Source organism: Podarcis pityusensis, assembly GCF_964106645.2.
Source record: "Podarcis pityusensis genome assembly, chromosome: 6".
NCBI classification, from domain to species: domain Eukaryota; kingdom Metazoa; phylum Chordata; class Lepidosauria; order Squamata; family Lacertidae; genus Podarcis; species Podarcis pityusensis.
The window spans coordinates 83,570,352-83,596,541 of NC_138030.1; the positions used below are offsets into that span (position 1 = coordinate 83,570,352).

Here is a 26,190-nt window from a genome sequence, read left to right on the forward strand (position 1 = left end):
AAATAACAACTTGTCTAGCTGGGAGGGGTGATCTCCAAACTAGTCCTGCAAGTTATTTGATTCCCAGTAGCTGCCAAGTTCTGTAAATGGTTTTTGCGCAGAACCTCTTGTGCAGAACCTTAATGAATAGACGTTAGAAACATTAGTACTTACCTCCACGCTGTGAAAATATTCACCCCTGACAGCCAAACAAAACCTGCGATGGAGATGGAGGTGTTGACATGTTTCCCCCACAGCTGTGGCAAGTAGCAGCTGAGGCAAGATTTTCAGTGCTGAAATGCTACAAGTTTGCTGGTCACCTCCCTCTCCCCAAGCTATAGTCCTGAACGCTTCTATTTAAAGAGGAAAAAATAATTGAAGATGATAGAGATGCATATAAGCACTTCCAGCATCATTTTGAATTTGGCCTATTACTGTTCACAGAGAAACCCGATCCAATTTTTCTCCAGTCCAGCTTGCATTTATAACCATAGGAATCCCAGCCTTCCAGAAATAAAGATCGAAGCACCATGTAACCAGCTGTGCAATCCCAATTAATTTTGGAGTTATGTTTCTCTTTCTTTCTTTTCTTTTTAAAAAAATAAGATTGGTTTTTCCATGTATACATCCTCTAACAATATTTCTCCAACAGTTGTCCATATTTCCCCAACTCCTCCCCTGGACTTCCCTCATATTCCCATTTTCTTTTATTTCCATATTACTCACTCTGTGTGTAGTTTCCCAAAATTTTCCCAATACATATAATCTTACTTTTCGTTATATACAGTTGTGTTGGTTTTCTAGAGGTATGGCGATTTCTGACTACTATTTATTAGAATCTTTGCTTTTGGAATGTTGCAAATGAGAAAAATTCATTGAATCAATTTAGTCCCAACATCATATATTTGAATACATCCAGCAGAAAAGACCATCTAGCCCTGTCAAATGCCTTTGGGGTATTTAAAAACACACACAGTCACTCTCTTTGGGTCATTGTACTTAGTCTTAGTAATCCAATGTCACACTTTCTAACATTGTTATAGTGTTTCCTGTTGTTAACAGAGCCAATCTGATCCACCAGGAAATAATTTAACACCATATGACTTAGTTGGGTTGTACATGTGTGTGTATTCTAAAATTAAGCATATGTCCTCCCCCAGTACCTTCTGGTCTATGCAATTTAATTCAAAAGAAAAGCTGCAGTTTTCATGCTGGAGATGGACATGAGTGTACATTGATCTTTTTGGTGCTCCCCATGCATGTAGTATCATTTCCCTGAGTTAATATTCATGGGGACATTCAGACTTGCTCCCCTGCTTCACATCACAAGTGCCTGCTGTGAAGCAGGCATAGTCTATGTCACATTTCATGATATGTCACTGTTGGTGTTCCACATGCGTTGTTTTTAAAATACTGCAATTGGACAGAAGCCCTGCACTTATTTTCTTTCATTACTGTCTGTTCTGTTAAAGGTGATTTACTAATCTGTTTTAGCACAAGACAAACAGGCCAGTGCACATTGTCATCTTGAAGTCCTCTGCTGTCCTCCAGGTGGGTGCAATTGAGCATACACATACTAAGACAAATAAATCAGACCAGAACTCGCAATTCTGAGAGAATAAAGCACGTTGGGATGGAAGATGCACAAAAGTGTGTAATAATTTGTTGTTGACAAAGGACAGCTGAACATATAAAGGGCCCCATTACTTTCAGTAGCTTAGGGCCTCATCAGACTTAAATCCAGCCCTGTTTCATACCAATTACTTTCTACCTTTAAAGATGGGGTTGGTTATGTGTGAGAGGAGGCAGATGGTCTAAATATAGGCAAAAGGAGATGGTGAAACATGGAGATACAGTTATGGCACTTCTGGTTCTAGGTGATTCTTCCTGAGTACCTGTTTTGCCTCACTGATAAGTTTCTTTTTCACTTCATTGGGTGGATATTGTTGCTTTAAGAATGCCTGATGAGATATTTTCAGATGTTTGTCTTTAAGGTGCCAGCGGTACCTTTTGTTAGTTTTGCTTGAACAGTTTTAACACAGCAACATCTCTGGAATGTGAATGTTTAGTTCCTCAGGTGCAAAACTAAGAATTGGCTGCCTGTCCCCTCATTCTTTTATTCACAAGTGCCCCAAACTAGGCTCCTTTAGCTGCCAAGAATTTATTTCCCGACTGGGTGGGGAGGAGAATATCAGGTTTTAGCTTTGAAAGGAGGTGTTTGGCAATGTTACAGATGGGCAAAAATGGAGAATTGTAAGTGGAAGAAAACCCACACACTTTGACCTTTGTACTAAGCCCAGGCGTAATATAGTACCAAAGTATGTACAAAAACTGGACTATTTACACTGTTCTGTCCCACCCCCACCCCACCCCCGAAAGTGATTCTAAAGTACTTATCAGTCACTGATGGAAGTATTTACATTTGCACATTCTAGTAAGCTAAGGAAGACAAAAGTATATCAATCTAAGGGTGGGAACTAAGCTTTACGTTGACAGCAGAGGACTCCCAACAACCCATGCCCAACCTGTAATGCTAATGTCAGTGTATTGATGGGAGTTTACTTCTATCAGAGAATGGCAATTGTCCTCTAGAAACTTCTACCCAGACCTGCATTTGAATGCGTGAAATGAAATTTGAGCCCCACATCTCTTTTCAGAGGATGGCTGAAGGGAAAATGGGGGGGGGGAGGACTTGAAGAGATGAAAGAGACTGTTTAAGCCCCCTTTTTTTTCTTCCTCCCTCACATACCTATTATAAAAGGATAAAGAAACATGGATAATTCATTCTGGTCTTGCCCTTGAAGACTGGGATATCAGATCAATTATACTGTTTGTTACCTTGCTTTGCAGTAACAATAAAGCGAGATGAGCGCCGCAACCCCAGAATCGTCCACGACTGGACCTAATGGTCAGGGGTCCCTTTACCCTTTACCTTTTAAAATGTGATATAACACATCAAATAAATAAAACCCATCTATCAAGCCCTATAATAATACCCATAATAATATAATAATAATTTATTACTTATACCCTGCCCATCTGGCTGGGTTTCCCCAGCCACTCTGGGCGGCTTCCAACAAAATATTAAAATACAATAGTCTATTAAATATTAAAAGCTTCCCTAAACAGGGCTGCCTTCAGATGTCTTCTAAAAGTCAGGTAGTTGTTTTTCTCTTGACATCTGGTGGAAGGGCGATCCACAGGGCGGGTGCCACTACCGAGAAGGCCCTCTGCCTGGTTCCCTGTAATTTGGCTTCTCGCAGTGAGGGAACCGCCAGAAGGCCCTCAGCACTGGACCTCAGTGTCTGGGCTGAACGATGGGGGTGGAGACACTCCTTCAGTTATACTGAGCCGAGGCCATTTAGGGCTTTAAAGGTCAGCACCAACACTTTGAATTGTGCTCGGAAACGTACTGGGAGCCCTGTCTTCATAGCAAGAGTAACAAAGCATAGCCTTTGATGCTCAGCATGAAATAAACTTGAAGGAACCAGGGGCTCAGCTCCTATAGAACAGAATGATGCACTGGTCTGAATTGCAGTGTTAAATGAGTGATTAAAAACACATACAGTTTTGTTTCTTTGCGCACGATTTATTTGTAAACTCTTGCATTTTAGATATTTGTCAGGCATGCAGAGGGTTTTAGTGGCACAGGTGCAATGGGTAACTGTAGCTCAGGGGGGGCTCATGGCAATGGGGGAAGCAGCACAAAAGAGATTCACCCTCGCTGACTCTCAAGCCTTACATAGACTGCAAAGTTCAAATGTCCCTTCAAAGGACCAGAAACATACTTTTCTAAAAAATAAAAGCTACAATTCTAAGTCGCACCCAGAAGGCACAAGACCTTGCTGGCCTTGCCAATTGGTTTACCAGCCCATTCTCCCTGGTGTGTGTGTGTGTGTGTGTGTGTGTGTGTGTGTGTGTGTGAGTCTGTGTGTTTCTGACTTCACATTAGAACTGGGAGGGAAGCCCATTCAGTTCACATTTTCAGGCAAACCTACCTGAAATTTGTGGGTCCTGAAACAGCTATCCTTCAAAATTCACACTTCTCCTAATATACACCTCCTTGTTCACATTGCTGTTGTTGTTGGAAAACAACACCATTGGGAGAAGAAGCACATTAAAATGCATATATTTGTGAAAATAGCATATCAAAATGAACTGTATTAGGGAAAATTCCTAGCAAAAATATATTAGGAGGAATGATCACAAAAACATTGATGAATTTTCATGAGACACTTTTTCTTTTTAAGCAGATTGATCAGGAAACGTGCAAAGTAAACTTGATAGGAAAGCATGAGAAATCAAGAGAAACCGAAACTGACAGATTTGCCCTTCCATACTTTGCCTGTATGTTCCTATTTCATTATTTCCCAGACGTTTCCTTCTTTCCATTTGCTACGTTTGTAGGAAAGAGGAGACCCTAAGAGGGACACAAGTTTGAGAGTGGAAAGTTGGCCCTGTGTGACCCCTATACATGCATTGAAGAACAAGCAAGCATCAGTAAAGCAGCAGTTTGCCATTGTTGCATCATTGGGTAGAGTTCAGCACTGACCAATGGATAGGAAAACTGCAACCAAGAGAGCAAGGAAGCCAAGGATTTTAAGCAGGGAGAGCAGAGCGTTACTCGAAGAATTGCCCACTGTTCGAGTTTTTGTGGGCTTGATGATCCGCTGTGTCTGGGTCAGGATGGCGTTCCTGGCTCCAGCCCACTTCCCTGGTCCCATCAGGCGGAACTGGAATGGGCTGCAGGGTCCAAAGAAGATGGTCAAGGCCAGCTTGGGATCTCTCAGAAGGAGGCTGAACAGGTTTGGCTTTGCTCCTGTGAGAGCAGCAAGCTCGTCCAGATACTCAATAAAATCCGTTTGGATTGACTGGCTGCGGCTGGTGCCAAACCTTTGAATGTGAAGAAAGACATCAATCACACCAATATCTAAGGTGGAGAAGGCATAACATGATTTTATCTTGAGCGCATAACTTAGGCAGGAACAAGTCTAGTAGCAGAAAAGCTGAAAAGGCACTCATCTTGAATCTGGTGGGTGGAAGCTATCCATATTTGTTCCCCAAGCCCTCGTAGCCTATCTTTCTTAAATACGTTCAAATGCTGATATTGTATCCATGTTGTTAATTTCCCTGATAATTCCTTAAATTCTTTCAATTGATACTCTACTCCCTCCTGTTTTAATAAATTTCTATGTTGTCCAACCTTCTATTATATTCTTTTTCCACCCCCATCGTTCAGCCCAGTCACTGAGGTCCACTTCCAAGGGCCTTTTGGCGGTTCCCTCCCCGCGAGAAGTGAAGCTACAGGAAACCAGGCAGAGGGCCTTCTCGGTAGTGGCGCCCTCCCTGTGGAACGCCCTCCCAGCAGATGTCAAGGAAATAAACAACTATCTGACTCTTAGAAGACATTTGAAGGCAGCCCTGTTTAGGGAAGCTTTTAGTGTTGGATGTTTTATCATGTTTTTAATATTCTGTTGGGAGCTACTCAGAATGGCTGGGGAAAGCCAGCCAGATGGGCGGGGTATAAATAAATAATCATTATCTGATCTGGAGCTGATATTAACCATAAAGCATTGGATGTTTCTCTTACCATTTGATCCTCTTCTCATTCCTCTTGGTGGTGTCAGCCACCATAGTGCTCTCTGAAGGCAGCAAACTTAGCCCTAAAAAGATTAAGAGTTGGGGCTGAGGTCATGTCTACAATATATATTCTTGGGGGGAAGACAGAGGAGACCAGCTCTTTTGCCCCACTTCTTTTCATAGCTTCTCATCCCATCACCCTCCACCCCAATCTATTGTTTATGAGTTTGTGGGTGCCAGACCTTTCTAACACCTGGACCCAACAAGTCCTGAAATATAAGCCAGGCTAGCTTTCTGATGAGGTCATTGCCTGGAGTGATGAGCCATTAAGAAAGCAAGGAGAGGGGGCTGTGTGCCGGATAGTGAGAAGGGCAAAAGCCAGAGTTTAGGGTTGAAAGAGTTGGGTTTTGTGAGCTAGAAGCTGGATAGGAAAGCGGAAGGCTGAAAAGCCAGAGAGGCAGAAGTCTTTCCCTATGGGGAAAGAAAGACCCTTTAGGGGTGTTAATCAACCTCTCCATTGTAGGCTAAGGTTATTTGTTTGATTGATTGATTTATATACCACCCTTTATTGCAAGATCTCAGGGTGCAAATATATGTGTAAATAACCCATATATCCTAAAGACACCACTGTCACCACTGTGTCTCATTCCCAGAAGGAAACACGGAACCTAAGTTCCTAGAATCCCTGGAATCTCGCACCACCCAGAGACTGGGGTGGTGTGCAACCCTATTTTGCTTTTATATATAGTGGTACCTTGGGTTAAGAACTTAATTCATTCCAGAGGTCCGTTCTTAACATGAAACTGTTCTTAAACTGAAGCACCACTTTAGCTAATGGGGCCTCCTGCTGCTGCTGTGCCGCGGGACCGCGATTTCTGTTCTCATCCTGAAGCAAAGTTCTTAACCCGAGGTACTATTTCTGGGTTAGTGGAGTCTGTAACCTGAAGCGTATGTAACCTGAGGTACCACTTTACATCTTTAATAAGAATGATGTGTAGCTTTCCTCACTTTAATAAAGTGGTTCTCCATAATATTATTACTGATTTCTTTAACTCTGATAATGGAATCTTGGGAACTGGAGCTGTGTGAGGGGTGAACTATAGTTCCCACAATTCTTGGGGGGGGGGGGGGAGCCATGTGCTTTAAAATGTATGTTGTGGTTTGACCATAGACTGGAATGCTTTTCTTAACCTGTGTAGCGAATACAATGAGTTACGCAGCACCATCAATGCATGTTGTCTTTTACAGAGTGGCAAGTCCCAATCTCAACGAGATCCCTGTCAAAATACTTATCACTGCCAGGAGGGAAAAGGAAGAAGAAGTAAGAAAACCAAGAGGCAAGCAATGCAAGGTGCACAGAGCAACACAGCCAACTGAAGTCATAGTTTGACCCCTTTTGCCACAGGCACAACATCTGGCTCATTCAAAATGCACCAGAGCGAACCAGAAGAGATCTACGGCACATAAAAGTGCTTTGGTTTTAATGTGCAACAGGTGGACCCACTGTTTTAGTGAATGATGCCATAAGGAACAATCTGGCTAAAAGAACAGCCAAAAAACCCTCAACCCTCATAAAATCATAGTGGGGGGAGGTGTCCCCAAGAAACTAAGCCATCAGAGATGGGACCGTCCTCAGAAGGAGGTCCTTCTTGCGACTGGGCCCCTGGACACACCCCTGACTAAGTAGGTTTTGTTTCTTGGTCTAAGTTTCATTTCTCTAAATAGGCATTTGATTCATTTGATTCAGTTTCATTTCTCTAAATAGGCCAATCAGGAAAGGGGTGGGGGTGGTTAATGAATTATATAAGCATCAGTGCAAGAGGGCCCTAGGCACTTGATTGGCACTGCTGAACACCCGCCCTCCCACCCTTAGTGTAGGTTCTTGGCCTTGCTTTGGACTTTGTGTGAGTTGCCTGTCTTGGGACAGGGGCTGGGTAGGAATTTTTATCCATCTGGCAAATTGGCACTGGTCACTTGGGTTTTTGCCTACCCCCTTAGCAATCGTCACAACTTTCCAGGTTTAGCAGGCATTGGCTTAATTTTGTGTGTGGAGGGGAGGTGTGGCCATCACCTGCCCCTCAATGATCAAAAGGTATTCTGTTAAAGGAATCTGGGGGTCCCGGATCTCATCCGAAGTCCGCTTGATGGGCTAGGGCCATGCCGGGATCACAGGAACCTCACGGTAGAAGAGTTTGGATTTGATATCCCGCTTTATCACTACCCTAAGGAGTCTCAAAGTGGCTAACATTCTCCTTTCCCTTCCTCCCCCACAACAAACACTCTGTGAGGTGAGTGGGGCTGAGAGACTTCAAAGAAGTGTGACTAGCCCAAGGTCACCCAGCAGCTGCATGTGGAGGAGCAGGGAATCGAACCTGGTTCACCAGATTACGAGTCTACCGCTCTTAATCACTACACCACACTGATAAGCTTCTGTCGGGCAAAACCCCGATGTTGCTGCCCCGATGGGTTTACCTACATAGACTCTGTCAACTGGGGCAGTAGTCCGTTATAGTCTTCAGCCAGTGCCTTTGCCAATACCACTCACATTTAATTTGCAATCAATAAAGTTGTGGCCTTAATGCTACCCATCAACCTTAATTCTGTGTCTGTGTGTAGTTATTTCATGGGGGCGCTGGCTTGGGGCCTCAAGACGCAACTGCCTTTCCAACAGTTGCAGGTCTGCAACCTGGCCATGACCCCTTTAACAGGTCAAGAAGTAAACGAGTTCCATTCCTTCCCCAGCAAGTGCCATTGGCCAAGTGCCCCTACTTTTCCCACCAGCCAATTCTTGCTTCCCAGTAGGCATCCCAAGGCTGGGAGAAGATGGAGTTCCCAGTTCAAATCTCATTATTTTTTTTCTTAAAAGAAGAGTTTGGATTTGATATCCCGCTTTATCACTACCCGAAGGAGTCTCAAAGCCGCTAACAATCTCCTTTCCCTTCCTCCCCCACAACAAACACTCTGTGAGGTGAGTGGGGCTGAGAGACTTCAGAGAGAAGTGTGACTAGCCCAAGGTCACCCAGCAGCTGCATGTGGACGAGCGGAGACGTGAACCCGGTTCACCAGATTATGAGACTACCCCTCTTAACTACTACACCACACTGGCTCTCAGTTCAAATCTCACTTAAGCAAGCCACTCATCTCTCATCTACAGCTGCTGGTTTGTAGTGGTACAGTGACAACATCGAACCATTTCAGAAAGCTGTAGGTGCAATTGCCAAGATAATGTATGTGCAGTTCTTGGGCAGCTTTATATAAATGCTGTTGTCATAACCATTATTATTACAAATCCGTGATCAAGCTACCCAGATTTTGGATATTGGATTTTTAAAGTTTTGATCAGGATTTATGGTGTCTTTGGCTCTATATTTTGATGGGATGCTGTGTGTGCCTACAACTCGTGTTTCAACAGCAAAACTGGATTTTATAATCAAAGAACTATCAAAATATCCAAATTTTCAATTTGGGGACATGTCAAATGTGTAATTACAGTGGTACCTCAGGTTACAGAAACTTCGGGTTACGCGTTTTCAGGTTACGGACGTGCCTAAACCTGGAAGTACCAGAACGGCTTACTTCCGGGTTTCGGCACTCATGCATGCACAGAAACACTAACTTGTGCTTTGCGCATGTGCAGAACCGCCGAATTGCGCCACACGTGTGCACAGATGTGGCGCTGCAGGTTGCAAATGCTTCAGGTTGCAAACGTGCCTCCCACACGGATCACGTTCGCAACCCAAAATTCCACTGTAATCTGATATCCTACCTTTGAAAATTGCCAAACTACATGAGTAGCAAGGCAAAGCAAAGCAATGCTTCACTAAAGGTGTAATGAAAATAAGCATGTCACCCTGGGCTTGCTATTTCCAGTTTACCTGGTTTATTATTTCCCATTTACCTCCGCATTCACCCCCTTCTGCTTCTTATTTTGTTTACTCTATTGTAAAATGTTAGATTGCAACCTCCTCAAGGCAAGAAACTGTTCTTTTGTAATATGCACCCTGACTGAGCTGTATAATCAGAACCAGAATCTTACCCTTAAAGACTCTGGTTGCCCAGCGAGCTTGCAGCTCTGCAGTGGGCATGATAGGCCCAAGGGGCTGGATGAGGCCAATAACAGCCAGCGTTGGCTTCTCCAGATGAGGAGGAAAGACGTGTTTATACAACGGGACCCGATTGTCTTCCACCTTGATCACTGACTTGTCCAGAAAAGGAAATGCAACCGTGTAGCCTGTTGCAAAGATGGCAATATCCACATTCTCCTCTATAGTTCCATCTTCAAAAATGACGGAGCTCTCAGTGAACTCCTTAATGAGTGGTTTCACCATCACAGCACCACAGAGGATACGGCTAGGCAAGTCATCATTGAACACTGGCTCTTTCATTAGGGATCTGGAAGGCAAAATGAGAGTGGAGAAACATGCCCAGAAACTGGAAGGGATAACACTGTTCTTATTCTCCACCAATAATACAGTGAGCCAGCAACCTATGTGCATTTGACTTGAGTGCATTCAGCTTCTCGTGGGGAAAAAAGATAGTAAAAATTAATAGGAAAGGGGTGGGAAGAGGGCAGGCATCCCTAAAACATCATGAAAAGGGGCAGGGGTGGAATGGGGCGGAATGGGCTTATATGCGCTCCACCGAAGGATGAAGTGGGGGGTGACTGGAATGGAGGTAAATGTACCCCTGACCATTAGGTCCAGTTCTGACCAACTCTTGGGTTGCAGCGCTTATCTCGCTTTACTTGCCGAGGGAGCCGGCGTTTGTCTGCAGACAGCTTCCGGGTCATGTGGCCAGCATGACTAAGCAGCTTCTGGTGAACCAGAGCAGCGCACGGAAACCTTTTACCTTCCCGCCGGAGCGGTACCTATATATCTACTTGCACTTTGATGTGCTTTCGAACTGCTAGGTTAGCAGGAGCTGGGACTGAGCAACGGGAGCTCACCCCGTCGCGGGGATTCAAACCACCGACCTTCTGATCGGCAAGCTCTAGGCTCTGTGTTTTAGACCACAGTGCCACCCGCATCCCTACGTCTGGAATGGAGCCCACATGCAAAACAAGGATTGCTTGTATAGGCAATTTTGGCTTTAGGTGCAATCCCTGGAACATAACTCCTCTACAGTGCTTCATAGGGTTCAAAGTGCTTCACATACCGTACTTTTCTGTGTATTCGATGAGGTTTCTGTCTTTAAAAAAGAGAAAGTTGATTGGCGGGACAGTTGATTAGTTGCTGCGCCTATCCAGAGACTGTCAAGGTGATTGGGTGTGTGAGTGGTGGCTGTGGCAATGGCTGCTTTCGATTGGCTGCCGCTGCTGCTATTAGGCAGGTGATTGGAGGCTGTTGGTGGCGAATGGGCAATGTGTGTGGTCATGCGGATGAGCAATCTTTGTCAATTGCCCCCCCCCCCAAAAAGCTCAACAACTCTGGGCAATCCTTCCCCCATTTTCTTAAATTGGATTCCCCAAAAATAGGGGATGTCTTATACACGGGGGGGGGGGGTGTTATACATGGAAAAATACGGTACTTACATTTCCCAAAGTTTTGGTCAAGTTGCACACTTTTTCCTTGACTTGAAGTCAGGCTGGACCTGTTACACTTACACCCCCAAATATGTTCTTCTTATAAGAATGCTTATAAGAAGTAAGGATCACCTGTCCTCAAAGGAGACCAGTTTCTGTATTTCTGTTTGTGAATCTATTTTAGGTTGACTCTGCCGGCTGGACGGTGGAAAGCCCAGATCAGCGATCCATGCAGAGACTGAATGAATTATGAATGAATGAATCCATCAGCGGTCCATGCAGAGGCACAACAGGCAGTAGCATCCTCAGATGGTGCGAAATTCTTCTCACAGATTTCCCGGTCTAAACACAGGGATCACATGCCTTTTCAAAAAGCATAGGACTGACAGAATTTGTGTCTAACTGATTTTCATCTCTTGTTGTGTCTTGCAATAACCCTGGCAACAAACCCAGGTCAGATCAACCCGCCTTTGAAGCAAAATGACCAGCTATATCAAGCCTAGGCAAACTCGGCCCTCCAGATGTTTTGAGACTACAATTCCCATCATCCCTAACCACTGTTTCTGTTAGCTAGGGATGGTGGGAGTTGTAGTCCCAAAACATCTGGAGGGCCGAGTTTGCCTAGGCCTGAACTATATACCTGTTTCGAGGCACCAAGCCATAGTTCTCGTGGCTAAACCACTGGTTCATTTTCCGTTCCGTCATCCATTTCAAAAGGAACCAAGGGACAGAATTTCGGATCAAGTCGTTGAAGCGAGTGTGAAAGATGGTGTCCCAAGGATAGCCATTGTCATACACTCGGCTCATCACCCAGGTGCCTCCCCTTGTGCTGAGGAAAACCTGTGGGGCAGCAAGAGAAGCCAATGAGCCCCCAAAACTCTCTCAAAGCTTCCTCTCTCCTTCACAAATCCAGTGGCGTAGCGTGGGTTGCAAGGGTCCCGGGCCACACAGAGGGGGAGGGGGAGAGAGGGAAACGGACTTAGTATGCATGCAAATTCAACTGCCTAACAGAGTCTGCATCACCCAGGAGATTGCAGCCACAGAGATAAGACAAGAAGAGTTGTTTCGTTGCCTGGAGAGGTCACTTCCTGGTTCACAGGAAGAAGCCGTGTTCAACAGAGCCCTGTGATAGAAGAGCACAGCTGTATTGAAGTAGCACGGGGTGTTGAAATCTTGTGCCCCTAACAATTTTGCGCCCAGGACATATTTATATATGTTTTTGTATATGTATGTTCAGCTGCTTTTTAATGTTTTCCGCTGCTGATCTCTTAGCTGTTCTTACTTTATCAGCAAGCGGACTTGAGTTCCGGACAGGCAGGGTATATATAAAATAACATTTACTGTTACAATATCTGTTTACATCTATCCTCCTCTTTCTTACCGTAAACCTTCTTCCCATTCTTCCTCCTCTCTCTCTGCTCCTTCCTTCAGTCAGTGGGTCCTGCTGCCAGCCATCGCGTGGGTAAGTCCACCTTAGGTTGGGTTCCATCTATTTTGTTTTGTAATCCATGCCTATCAAGAAGATATCCAATTCTTCACATCACCCCTCTCCCCAAACAGCCTCTTTACCTTCTTCGCCTTCCTGCAGATCTCCACAGCGATGTCAGCAGCCGAATTCCCCATCCCAATGATCACAACAGTCTTCCCATTGAACCCATCAGGGTTTTTGTAATTTCGGCTGTGGAAATAGTTTCCCCGGAACTTTTCAAAACCTGCCATGAAGCAAAGAGTTGCTACAGCACTTGCAGAATAACTTAATAGTTGCAAAAAGTTGTTTTTGGATAGATTCCAGATCAGGATATCACAGCATTCAGGTACAAGACAAACTTTGCTTGGCTCATCTGTAGTGGAAGAATGCTATTCCCTCAAATATATCTTCTCACGAGAGGAAAAAACTGGTAAAAACAATATAGCTTTAGCCAAGTGACTAACCCCGTTTTGTGATCAAACATTGGTGCAGTATGCAGTACAAGAAAGTAGCCTTTTAGAATGTGAAAGTCAATGACTTTAAATCAGTATATATTTGTAGAGTCAGTGATCTAGTGGAGCTATGGTTGTTGTTTTTTAATTCCTATTTTTATTTTACATCCAAAGAGCATGCTAAGGACAAAAACATGTTAACTATGGCCTCTTCTAAGCAAAGCAGTAGAGGGTTTGTTTGTTTTATGGCATCAGAAGGGTGAGCTTGATTATGTCTCCCTCTGAGCCATCATTTTCTGCCAAATCTTCTATCCGATGTATCTCCCCCTTCCCCTAGAAATTCCAAGTGTGAGTTGGCTAAGATAAATACATTTGGAACTCTGATATGGGTGGGGGGAAATCCAGAATTTGGGAAAAAATATGCAAAAGTTGAACAAATTAGGCAACAATGCTTGATTTGTTTTCACCACATAGCACAACTGGGGATGAAGAGACATGTCAAAATCATATATTTGAGGGAATGAGATAGGAAAAGATTTCTCATGTGGAATTGTGGGGGATGTAAGGGCAAGGGACGCAGGTGGTGCTGTGGTCTAAACCACTGAGCTTAGGGCTTGCCAATCAGAAGGTTGGCGGTTCAAATCCCCGCAACGGGGTGAGCTCCCGTTGCTCAGTCCCTGCTCCTGCCAACCTAGCCGTTCGAAAGCACGTCAAAGTGCAAGTAGATAAATAGATACCGCTCCAGCAGGAAGGTAAACAGTGTTTCTGTGCGCTGCTCTGGTTTCGCCAGAAGTGGCTTAGTCATGCTAGCCACATGACCCGGAAAAGCTGTCTGCGGACAAACGTCGGCTTCCCTCGGCCAGTAAAGCGAGATGAGCGCTGCAACCCCAGAGTTGTCCACAACTGGACCTAATGGTCAGGGGTCCCTTTACCTTTACCTTTAAGGGCAAGGGAATGAGGATATTTATCTGCACAGGCATATGAAGGACCTTAATCCCTACCCAGGGCTGACCTAAAATTTTCTTTTGCTCATTCCCAGCCCTTCCCCCTGCAGAGAATAACTATAGCACATTCAATAAGAGTTGGCTGCGAAACCATTTTTTTGTTTGTATTTGTCATTTTTGTCCCTTCATTTCTCCCCCTCCTTCCACGTATAGCTGTCTGTGCCTGAGGCAAATTATGGAGATTAGAACATTCTTGATCTTATCATCCCCCCTGAAATGGTGCTGATCTGCTAAGCTGCCTCTCTTAAGCTGCCCCCCCCCTCCAAAAGTTCAAGCAGTGGCTCTCTCCTTGCAAGCTCATAGCTAAGGTGAGAAGAGTCTCTTGAATTCTGGCATCCTGGATGCTTGCCTCACTTGTCTCTTCTAGTTGGTCCAGCATGACCTCATGGCTGGTCACTGAACCTCACAAACCCAACCAGACGCTGTGTTGTCAACTGAAATATGTTCAGGGTTTTCAACTCTCTGTTAGGCTGAAGAAACCTTACCAGGAAAAAACTCCACTGGGGTGTATGCTTCTATCTGGTGGCCAGTGCAGATCATGACAGCATCGAAGATGAATGACTCCTGCTTTCCATCTGTCTCTGTGACCATGGTCCATTGGCCAGTGGTAGCGTAATCTTGGCTTTTTTCTAAACTGATGACGGTGGTCTACCATGAAGCCAGAAAAACGACACTATTACTTTGCAACCAGTTTTCTCTGACACCACGTTCCTCGCTCCCCACTTCATTGAACAGCAGGAAGTTCTGAAGGGGATTTTTTAAAGGGTTTTTGAAGGATATTGACAAGCTGGAAGAGGATGACCAAGATGATCAAAGGTCTGGAAACCAAGGAACTACTTCTGAAGAACAGTTGAGGGAATTGAGTATGTTTAGCCTGGATAAGAGGAGATGGAGAGGAGATATGATAGCCATCTTAAAATGAAGGTGGTGGACTCTCCTTCCTTGGAGGTTTTTAAGCAGAGGTTGGATGGCCATCTATCATGGGTGCTTTAGTTAAGATTACTACATTGCAGGGATTTGGACTATGTGGTTGCAACTGCTAGTAAGTGTTGGTACTGTATGAAAAAAAGCAGACTCACTCCATGTGTGGTGGACATTCTACAGATATCAAACATTTTGAAAAAGAATTGTCCAAGCAACATCACTAAAGCTAATAGATTCTCTTGTTTTAACATTATTACAAATTTAGTTCCCAGAAAGAAACAGGAGATAGTATTGAGTGAATTAAATCAACATACCTTGAACCTTATATACTTGAGCAGACCAAAGTGCTTTGCATACAGTCGCAAATATTCCAGGAACTTGGAGTTGTGCAGGAAGTTTGGAAAGTGGTCAGGCATTGGAAAGTCACTGAAGCAGGACATCTCTTTGGAGGAATTGGTGACGACAGAGTTGTAGATGCTAGCCCTGTTTTCCTCCACCTTTTCCTAGGGAGCAATAAGAAGATCCCTGCTTGATCAGCTGCCTCCCGGAATCCCACACACATAGCATGAAGCCAAAAGCTCTTCACCATTCTTTGCTTCTCAATCAACTGTTGCCAGATGGTTCGCTATCTCTGAACATGGAGGCTCCAGTAAAGTGCTATGACTAATAACCCAATTGGCCTCAAAATCTCCATAGAGATATAATGCATCCCCAGCAAGGTGTCACAACCAAAACATTCATCTCCCTGTCTATGTAATCCAGTGCACCCATGAGTCATCTGACATCTGCAGCAGGATAAAAAATATTCCAAGAGAAGCCATTTTGAACAAATTTTTGATATATGTAATGAAAAATAATAACAACAAAAATTCATCCAAAAGGAAATCCAGTTCATCCTCGGATGAAAGCTGTTTACATACTATAAAGAAATGGAATGGGGCGCTCCCAGTGTTCCTAGGATGCCATTATTCCAAAAAGCACAGTAGAGGGCAAATAATCCACATGACTACAATCAATTGGTCACAGATCTTCCAGTTCTAGGAGCGAGGGTGAAACAATCCACCCAGTTATGTTCAGCAAAAGTGGAGGGCATTTATTAAACCATCAGCACATTGTTTGGTTTGTGACTGCTGAGGGGCAAGCCAATTTTATTTTGGCACAATTTAGGATGAAAAGCCGCTCTGTCATAAGGCAACATGAAATTTCTACCTCAGGCGGCAGATTATGTGTGCCATATGGGCAGATCTGCCTGCTGGGGCATAATCCACTGCACAAAGTTCTCCTCTCGCAAACATTGCTCGACAGCTTTGATTTCCTGAAAAGAAAGTTCGACAAATTTGGCTGCCCCCTCCCCTAACAAAAATCCTGGCTACACCCATGTGGAAGACACGAATGGCATGAAACTATTTGCATTACTGAAAATATATTTCACACCTGGTTTGGCTCTTAGTGACTAACACTGGATGAGGATGAGTCTGGCAGTATAGTCTGCCATGCAATGTCCCAGCACCTATGCACACAATTTCAGCCACTTCCTTTCTGGAGCAATGCAATTCAGCCAGAAACTTGAGTGCTGGCGAAGGTGAGGACAACTATCAGTTGATGAAGACTTTTAGAACTAGGTGCCTTCCTACATATTAGTGGCAGCTGAGGTCGAAAGGAGCTTAGCCACAGAACACAACTATCAGAATCGGGGTGTGTCCCTCTGTGGGTTGTAGTGGAAGCTTCCCAAGATACATTCATTCAATGTTCTAACCTTTCAAGCGACAAGTCTCCTGACTTACTGTGAATCTCCATAGTCCTCCGATGTCACTGCTTTGTTCAAAGCAAGTGGGCTCAAGGCCTTCCTCCAGGCAGCCTTTGATGGATGTCAGCCCGCTCACTCCAGCACCGATAATGGCAACTTTCTTAGCCATGGTCCCCTACGAGAAGGAAAGATCAAAGGCACAGCTTACATTTCTCCCTTGAATCAGAAGGCCACTTCTGTCCTCTTATTAACACTAGGGGTGTGCTACCTTCACTCAGAGGCTTGGACAGACACTGTGCTTCACCCCAGATCTGTGGACAGCGGTCATTTCCCGAAGCCTTAGATGTCTTTCCCATTGACTGGAATGAACCAACAAAGGCATATCACTTTTCATTTGTTGGCAAATTTGGATGAAATGTGTTTGCGTTGATGCCCCTTCTGGGGAGTCTTTGCCAAGAACCACACAGTTAAGAATAGTGACATTGTGCCAATCGGGGCAGATGATTCGAGCAATGTTCACATCACGTTGCAAGCAGCATGATCCGAGAAGCGTCCACATCACATTTCAAATGACCCGAGCGGTGTTCACATGATCCTTCACACAGGCTTTCTTTGCATAACGGGAGAGGGAAGTGAGGGGCAGATGTCCCAAGCCATGTCTACATGACCCTCCCCACAGACATATGATCCAAGAATCTAAGCGTATTCCAAATGATCCAAATAGCAGCCACATCACATCTTAAACCCGCAGGACCCTGACCTGACAATATAGAAAGTACATTCACACTAGCGTTTTAACGATCGCTTAATGATGTTGGAAAGTGCTCCAAGCTACTAAAATCAGAAGCGTCACAAGGGGGGTGCGGGGGGTGCCCTCTGCCCCGGGTGTCATGCCTGGGGGGTGACAAAATCCTCCGGGCGGATTGGCGTGGCGGCACTTGCACTCCCGGCAGATGGATTTTCGCGATTGGAGTGATCGTCATCGTGAAAATCCGCCCGCTGATCGCGCAATACGCCCAACGATCAGCCTGGCAACCCCCCCAGCAGGTGGCGCTGGTATCCCCAGAGGGCGGTTTTATGCGATTGGCGGTCGGATTTTCGCGATCGGCGGGTGGTGCCGGCACCCCCTGGCAGGCAGTGCTCGCACCCCCGGCAGGCCAGCACCACCCGCCGATAGTGAAAATCCAACCACCGATCGTGCAAACTACTGCCTTGTCTGATATACGGCAACTAAAGGAGACTGTGCAACTTGCCACAAGAAAGTTTTCACCATTAATTGTATTAATTTTATACCTACTTCTCCCATTGGTGAGAAATCTGTGGGTAGCACTATCAATTTACAGTGCAACGCTGTACATGTCTGCTCTGGGGCAAGTGTGCATGGTTATAGGCAGGGCTTTTTATCAGTCGGAACTCAGTTTTGGCACCTTTTAGGTGGGCACCATGGCCATTATTTATGTGATCGTCGGTTGGATTTGCTCAAACTGCGGGCGTATCTGTTTCATGGCCAACCCTTCCTAATAAAACCTTAACAACTTTGGGTACCCTCCCTAAAAAGCTCAACAACTCTGGGCAACATTCCCAAAAATTGCAATGTGGGGTACAACAGTAGAAGAATGGCAGATGAAGATGTTAGACTTTTTGGAGCTAGCCGACCTGACTGGAAGAATCCGCGATCAGAAAGAAGAGGAATATCAAGAAGATTGGAAGAAATTCAAAGACTATTTAGCCAAACATAAGATAAGTAGAAGTCACTTGAAAGTATCAAACAGGCCTAGGATTAGAGTAAGAATGAAGTGTAAAATACTATGGATTTAGATAATTATGAAAAGAGAAGAAGATAGTAAATCAAAGGCGTTAATTTGATTAGAAAGAAGATATTGGAGAGCTGTTACAAGGTGATTCAATGAAACTCAGTAAGGGGGTATTTGTGGAAGTCAGTTAACAATGAAAATTACCGTATTTTTTGCTCTATAAGACTCACTTTATTCCTCCTAAAAAGTTAGGGGAAATGTGTTTGCGTCTTATGGAGCGAATGCAGGCTGCGCAGCTATCCCAGAAGCCAGAACAGCAAGAGGGATTGCTGCTTTCACTGCACAGTGATCCCTCTTGCTGTTCTGGCTTCTGAGATTCAGAATATTTTTTTTCTTGTTTTCCTCCTCCAAAAACTAGGTGCGCCTTGTGGTCTGGTGCGTCTTATAGAGCGAAAAATACGGTAAATTAGGTCTTAGAAGTAATATGTGTCTACATGTTTGTTTTTTCTTTTCTTTTTTCTCTTCTTTTTAGGATTGTAATGACCGCTCCCTGCATAAAACGGGGGGCGCCCTTTGCGTGGACGCGCGCAGCCCTAGATCTGGAGCGGCCCCATCAGCATAGGCTTGGCTTTGCCTTCCCTCAGGTGGAATACCTGGAGGTCTCCACCTACCTCAGTCAGTTGTCCAATCCCACCTGGGGGAAGCGTTGCCAAGGAGATCAGGCCAGGTAGGGGAGGGATTACCTGCCCACACAATAGAGGGAGGATCTTACCTGGGAATCCTCACTTGGCTCCAGAGCTTCTCCCACCCTACCCACCCTCAGTTAATGCCTTATTTTGCAGGTTAACTTTTCTTCACAGGTATGCGGGTGCTGCTATGTTAAGGTCGCTGTCAAAGGGCCGGAAAGGAATTTCCCTGCATTGGCAGGTTTCACCTTTCCCGTAGCAAAACGTCACAACTTTGGCGGTATCAGGCCTTGGGCGGAATCCTTTAGTCCATCTTCCTCTTTGCAGCGGCGATACCAGGGTTCCCCGTTAAAGGGGTTTCTGAAGGGAGGCTTTGACCGTACGCCGAAAGGTCGTCATTGCTCTCCCCTGCAGCGGCGGCGTAACAGGGGCGGCTATCTCTGCGTGAACATATGTTCTCCAGAGCCGGTCCATCCCCCCCCCCCACAAACACTGGATAAGCCTGATGCTCCCTAGGTCCCCGGCTGGGGACTGGGGAGGGAGAACGCCCAATGCCTGAGCCAAGGTCTACCCACATTTGAAATTTAATAAAGTTGTGGCCAATTTAATCCCATAGCACGTTGTCTTGAGTCGTTATTCCACATGACGGGGGGGCGCTCGGGATCTGGGGACTCCGCCTGTCCACGCAATGTGTTTTTTTTCTTGGAGTGTTATATTCATTATAAATTTGGAAAATCAATAAAAAAATTGGGGGGGAATTGCAATGTGGGGTGGGGGTGGGGGGGTGTCAAACATTTTTTTGCACTGGGTACCACCTCACCTTGCTACGCCTCTGACTAAAATGTGACATTTCATCTGCAGAAATTCAACTTCAACATGGAATGAGATGAAGAGGGAACCATCCATAAATTATGTCGCATGCCTTATTGGGGGGAGAAGATAGGAAAGGGTGGGTTTTTCCCGGGAAAAGCACTGGGACAAAACAACAACAACGATGCTTGGACATGAAACTTTAAAGCATGGAACTGTGCCTCAAAATGCAGCACCAAAGGAAGTCTGGATGAGGCCATAGTTGAGGAGAAGAGATATTGGTTATAATGGATTAATGTATGCCTTGGGAATTGGGGTTTGAAAAATGGTTTTGCAACTTGCAGTCCCCTCTATTTCTTTCTTATCACAGCAAGGGATTGTGTGAGATGTGTTATCCACTGAAGCCTAGGAAAGAGGAAGAAATGAGGACAAACCTCATTCCCAAAGTTAAATTCATACTTCTATAAGCATTATTATTCTTTCAGGCTAACGGGGTAAAAAAGCTTCTCTGCTTTGCTGTCACCTTAAATTGAACGTCTGGATTCAGTTTAGAGTCAGGATTACAGGAAAACACAAATTAGGTAGGTAAAGAGCGGTGATCCCAGGAATAAACTTGAAGACTACATTCCTCTGGCTTAAAAAATTGTGAGTATATTTATTGACCATAATCCAACAGAAACTTGTACACATTTAAGCCTGTTGATTTCAGTGGCATTCAGAACGCTTAATTCTATGTTGGGTTATGGCTGGTGAGTATAAAGCTGATCTCATGGTTACAGCATAATTTTCACGCATCTGAGCACCATTAAAAATGTGTTTTTATTTTTATATATCCATATTCAGTTAAAGTTGTGACAGACAATTTCATTTACATAAAGCTATTCAGGCTGCTGCTCATTATTTTAATAATGCATTGATTAACACAGTAATTAATTAAAGAAAAGTCAGCTATATTTATAAGAAAAGGCAAAAAGGGAAAAGAATATAGGACTGTACTCAATGAAATATTCAGCTAATATTTATGCAGCTTGGATATTTGAAGGAAAATGTTTTGCAGCAGTACCCAGAATTAAATTGGACTCTTAGCAACAGCTGGTAAACTAATAGCCACACAATGAGAAGCAGCATTAAATATTAGTTGATAAAACCATGGGAAAATAGATATAATGACAAAGTGAACATATTTGTAACAGTAAAAAAGAGGAGGGGATAACTAGAGACCTTTTATAAAATTCATTGACCCAAATATAAACAGAGGAAATATAGAATGAGGTTCCCTAGGTTGGGAAGGAAATGAAGGGAAAATATGGAATGATTTAATCTGTATCATGTAAATTATGTAAGTCAAATAATGCAAATTAGATATTAAGAAAGTGAATATAAAATCTGGTTAAAGGAAGAGCAGGTATGATTAAAGTATAGCTGGTTTTGGATAATTATGATGTGTTTTCTTGTTCTTTATTTGAAAAATGTTACCAATGTGATATTTTGATATTTCCTTATGGGGGAAAAAGAAAGAAAATTAATGAAATTTTGTGTAATGGATCGACTTATGTATTAGTAGATTTTGCCAAATATTGACTTCTTAAATGCAGATAGGAAATAGGAATTGGAATTATGACAGTAGCACCCCTTAATAGTAAATATTGGTGGCACTTTAAGAACCTATGAGGATGCAAGAGAGATATCTCGGATTTTGAAGTGGTTTGCTGTCCAGGAAAGCTCATGACTGAGTACTGTAGTTTGAAAAGGTAAGTTGTATGACTTAAGATATATGTTTGTACTTTACATAATAGTGTATAGTAGATATATTTGTACAATACTCATATATGTCTCTTAAAATCATTCAAGTAAACTTTCTAATGTTATTTCAACTTGTCATGCAGAAATTATGATTACGGTAACTTTTGGCTGCCGGTTGCAGATGGACCTATTTACTTAGGACTTTGGGAAAGTTTGACATTTCGATCGTTTTTATATCATCTGCTTTCATTCACTGCTGATGTTCTGTATTTCAGCATTGTGAAATGTTTGCAGTTCTTTGTTTAATGATTTCGATTGTGAGCGGCCCATGTACCATATGAGATAAAACAATTACCGAAATAAAATGATGGCTATAAATCAGAGTACTTCAGCACACACAAGACAGAAATTCCTCATTCTCTCTTCGGGAAACAGAAAAAGCAAAACCATTTTTAAATGCTCAACGAGAGCACAAAAATCCTAACTGAGCATTTAGAAAGAACGGGTCAAACCTCACATGTTGGTGAGAGGTTTGTGACCAGATCTCCCCTTCATTAAATTTAATTGGCGCAGCAGTGCTGCTGAATGGGGTTTTAACAAATTACTCTGCACCACTTTGACAAATCAAAACTGTCCCCTGGCCTGGCCAGAGATTACAGGTACAGTATTTGTATTTGGTGGAGGAAGCAGAGAGTGTGAGCATTGTAGGCGCGATAGGTAAATCTGGAGAATAGCAGAATGGGGGAAAGAGTGAAATACTTCTGCCTCCAGCATTATCTGGTCATAGATTTCTCAAATATGTGGTTTGACTTGAAGAGTCAAGAGATAAAAAGGTTGAAGAGCCAAAGTACCGTAGGGAAATGGCAATTCTTACCTGGCTTCCTCTGTTGCCTGGATTAAGCAGATTGTCCCTTCAGTGTCTAGAGGGAAATCCACACTCCAGCTGAGCTCCAGAGACTTTTGACAAGGGGGCAGTCCATGCTCACGTGGTTCTTTATCTCTCAGGCACAGAGCACTAGGAGTTAACTTGTTGACTGGAACAGTCTTTAGGGGTACTGGGGTGTGTCTGTGTGATAAACAGAGTTGCCTTAAAATGTTCTGTGGATGTTTGTGAGCAACCTTCTTTGAAAACACAAGGAGTTTGGCAACCTTAGCCAAGGACTAGGGTTACACAACCACATGGAATGTGGGACTGTGGATTTGGGCTTATATGTTCTCCCTTTAATGACAGCTAGAGGTAGTGGAGCGGTGGAAGCTGAACTTGCTGGCTTCCCTTGAAAAGACAACAGGACAATTGAGAAGCAGCTGCCGTGCCTTTGCTCTACCTACAGCTTGGAAGAACAGCCTGGCCAAACAAAGGATACTCAACTTTAGACGAGTTCCAGCTAGTAGCAAAGTAACTGTGGTTTTAGCATAGCTGTCAACCGTCCCTTATTTGACGGGAAACTCCCTCATCCCAGCGCCGTGTCCCGCTGCTGTCCCTTATTGATGATGTCCCTTAAATTTCCCGGGTTTCATGCTCGCCCGGCTCAGGAGGGAAGCAGAGGCTCGGGGTCCTCCTCCGCGAGATTTCCCCCTCTGCATCCCTTTCCTAACTCTATTTTTATAAATCATTTGTCCATCCATAGTTCAAATTTTTACTACAAGTTTTCTGTCAATCCTGCCAATGTATGTAACTCTTTACAATAGCTTTTCAACGGAATTATAAACTTGCCCCATTCTTTATTAAAGAGGTCCTCTTCCTGGTTTCTAATTCTGCCTGGAAGCTTTGCCATCTCGACGTCGTTCATCAGTTTCGTCTGCCACTCTTCTTTGGTCGGAGTTGTAGACCCTTAGGATCATCTAGTCCAACCCCCTGCAAAACATAGTCACAGCAAAAGCAGCATGGCTCCATCAGTGCCGGATTTCTGTATAAGCTAAGCCAAAATCCCTTATTTTGGCTGCTGATCCCTTATTTTCAAATCTGTAAGTTGACAGCTATGGGTTTTAGTCAACCAGAACCCAGCCTCGCCAAAGCTAAATAGTGATTCATTCCTAGCAAGCAAGCCAGCTTCTGAATTCCCTTTGTCCCCAGGGCTCTTGGCACAGCCTCAATGCGCTTCTTCTTAGCTGACTCACCTTTGCAGGTAGAACCAGGAGCATGAGGAAGCTGACGCAGCAGGGCATCTTTTCCGCGCAGCTGTCTTGTTTAAGCAATATCTGCTCTTGTATCTTAGGTGCTGAGCACAGGAAGCAGGGAACAGGTAGGGATAGGAGCCAATGGCTTCTCCCTGTATCTTGCAGGGCTGGTTCCAGGTTCCTGGAGCACCTTGGCCTCTCTCCTTTCTCCTCAGATCATGTATATTCCCCTTGATCCCACCCATTTATACTATAACAAATTGAAATAAAAGTACAGTGCAATATGGTCAAACACAGGCTTTGCTAGTTGTTTCCCCCGATCTCTTTTTTTCCTTCTTTTTCTAACTTTATTACATTTTTGAAATTTACAAAAATAATAATAAAAAGAATAAATTGATCCTAAATTACATATTCTAAGATAAGAAAATAATAATAATACAAAATTCATAGTAAAGATGTATAAAGATCTAGGATAAATAGGACAACAACGAATAAGAAAATAATACCCCAAAAAATTGATAAAAAGAAAAGAAAGGAAAAAAAACAGTAAAAAATCAACAATTTTTTTTGTCAAAACCAACATCTTTTAAGAAGTACAAACCATAACTTAAATATTCTATACACAAAATCCTAAAAAGATATTATCTTCGTACTGGTTTGAGTCCCTTATGATTTTGTTGACTTCCCTCTATCTCTTTGCAGTTTCAACTCAACTATTATATTTAAATTATCTGTATTTAATTGTTTGTCCAGACAGGATGAAAAAAATTCCTTTTCTGTGAAATTAATCTAAACACAGCCAAGGGTTGTTATGGGAAACATGTTTTATTAAGTAATTTTTAAAGCAACCCCATTCTTTTTTAACCTTATCTCCTGAGTGGTTTCTTATTGACTCTCATTTTAGAGTGTTGTTTGTCTTGTACTTTTGTACTGTTTTATTGTTGTTAGCTGCCCTGAGCCCGGCTTCGGCTGGGGAGGACAGGATATAAATAAAAAATTTTATTATTATTATTATTATTATTATTATTATTATTATTATTATTTTGGCGAGTTCCAAGTACAGTCATACCTCGGGTTACAGCCGCTTCAGGTTGTGTTTTTTCGGGTTGCTGACTGCCGAAACCTGGAAGTACCAGAACGGGTTACTTCCGGGTTTCAGTGGTTGCGCATGTGCAGAAGTGCCAAATCACAACCTGCGTGTGCACAGATACGGGTTGCGAACGCGGCAGGTTGCGAACGTGCTTCCCGCACGGATCACATTTGCAACCTGAGCGTCCACTGTACTCGCACAGCTTGAACTGCCATTCATCTTTTGTTGGTGTTGACTCATTTTTCCAATATTTTGCTATTAAAATTCTGGATGCTGTTATCACGTAGAGAAACACTCTTTTACATTCGTTTGGGATGCTTATTGTTAAAATGCTTAATAAGTGATAAGCTCAGTCTGCAAAGCATGAGCCTCTTCATCGCACAGCTGTGAGTTTGAGACCCACATTGGGCAAAAAGATTCCTGCATTGCAGAGGGTTGGACTAGGTGACCGTCGTGGTCCCACCCAGTTCCACCATTCTGTGAATCTTTTTCATATGCTCACCTTCAGCAAATCTCAGTGTTCAGCACCTCCTCTCACTGGACATGCATAAAAAAAATGGATGTTTTGATCTTACCGCTTTTCTTTTCTGTTCCTATTGCCACCAGCTACATTCCAACCCTTTCTCTAAACTTTGTTCCCAGAATTTGCAATATCCTCTGGCCGTTGCAGGCTTGATGGCGTTAATAACCTATCCGTGTGTATAAGGATTGCTTCAATTTACCAGCACTTTCAGAGGCCTCGTTTATTCGGCAAGCGCTCCTCTTTCTGCACTTCTGAGATATTGTGAGGATTTTCTACGCACTGTAAGGACAGGCTAAAGGAAAGGCATGAAATATGGCTGCCATACATTTGGATTCCCCCGGTATTTCAAAGGTGGAATTGACGTCCGCGGAGGAATTTCTGAAAGGTGGCGCTTTGTCCTGGATCTTAGGGAAATCCATTTTAAAAAACACGGGGTTTTTTGGCGTTTTTGTAAAATAAAAGCTCGACAACTTTGGAGTTTTCCTTTAAAAATCTCCCCCCGTTCCTCCGCCAGTGGAAGCAGGGAAGGGAAGATCTCCTAGGGTGGGAGGCTGGGAGGGTTCACCTGTTTCTGTGTGGGACAAGAGTTAAGATCTACCTGTGAGAGAGGACTTTGCATTCTTCTTTAGCTCTTTTTCTGTTTCTGTTTTCATTAGTTTGTTTTTAATTGTAATGTATTATAAAAGGTAAAAAGGTAAAGGACTCCGGATGGTTAAGTCCAGTCAAAGGCAACTATGGGGTTGCGGCACTCATCTAACTTTCAGGCCAAGGGATCCGGTGTTTGTCCGCAG

The 26,190-nt window shown here is 43.7% G+C and overlaps 2 protein-coding genes and 1 long non-coding RNA gene across 5 annotated transcripts in view; 1 reads left to right on the forward strand and 2 right to left on the reverse strand.

Annotated features, from left to right (window-relative positions):
* Positions 1-316, reverse strand: part of LOC308480546 (flavin-containing monooxygenase 1-like) — a 30,175-nt gene extending 29,859 nt beyond the window's left edge. The window contains exon 1 of the mRNA XM_081012220.1: positions 154-316. The gene's annotated coding sequence lies outside the window, so the exon portion shown is untranslated. The remainder of the gene's footprint in view (positions 1-153) is intronic.
* The window catches only part of LOC308480660, a 20,386-nt gene extending 12,229 nt beyond the window's left edge, over positions 1-8,157 (forward strand). For both annotated transcript variants that reach the window (XR_013988198.1, XR_013988199.1), the window contains 2 exons: positions 1,474-1,530; positions 6,808-8,157. This is a non-coding gene — a long non-coding RNA (uncharacterized lncRNA). The remainder of the gene's footprint in view (positions 1-1,473; positions 1,531-6,807) is intronic.
* On the reverse strand, positions 3,548-22,702 carry LOC308480545 (dimethylaniline monooxygenase [N-oxide-forming] 2-like). 2 transcript variants are annotated; one of them, XM_081012216.1, is made up of 9 exons: positions 22,543-22,702; positions 16,713-16,850; positions 15,243-15,431; positions 14,490-14,652; positions 12,650-12,792; positions 11,721-11,920; positions 9,596-9,951; positions 5,570-5,642; positions 3,548-4,872 (listed from the first exon to the last, which is right to left on the reverse strand). In XM_081012216.1, the coding sequence occupies exons 2-9, from the start codon at positions 16,842-16,844 to the stop codon at positions 4,521-4,523; spliced, it is 1,608 nt and encodes a 535-aa protein (XP_080868342.1). In that variant the 5' UTR covers positions 16,845-16,850; positions 22,543-22,702; the 3' UTR covers positions 3,548-4,520. The 2 variants fall into 2 exon arrangements, with proteins under 2 accessions (XP_080868342.1, XP_080868343.1); XM_081012217.1 differs by lacking the exon at positions 22,543-22,702 and adding an exon at positions 16,944-17,069.
* Positions 22,703-26,190: the final 3,488 nt, after the last annotated feature.

Coding starts and splice junctions, on each gene's coding strand:
- LOC308480545 (XM_081012216.1), bottom strand. CDS start 16,844: ATGGCTAAGAAAGTTGCCATTATCGGTGCTGGAGTGAGCGGGCTGACA. Junction 14,653..15,242: donor TCAAGTATATAAGGTTCAAG/GTATGTTGATTT, acceptor GCTTCATGGTAG/ACCACCGTCATCAGTTTAGA. Junction 5,643..9,595: donor GGCAACCAGAGTCTTTAAGG/GTAAGATTCTGG, acceptor TAATCTTTTTAG/GGCTAAGTTTGCTGCCTTCA.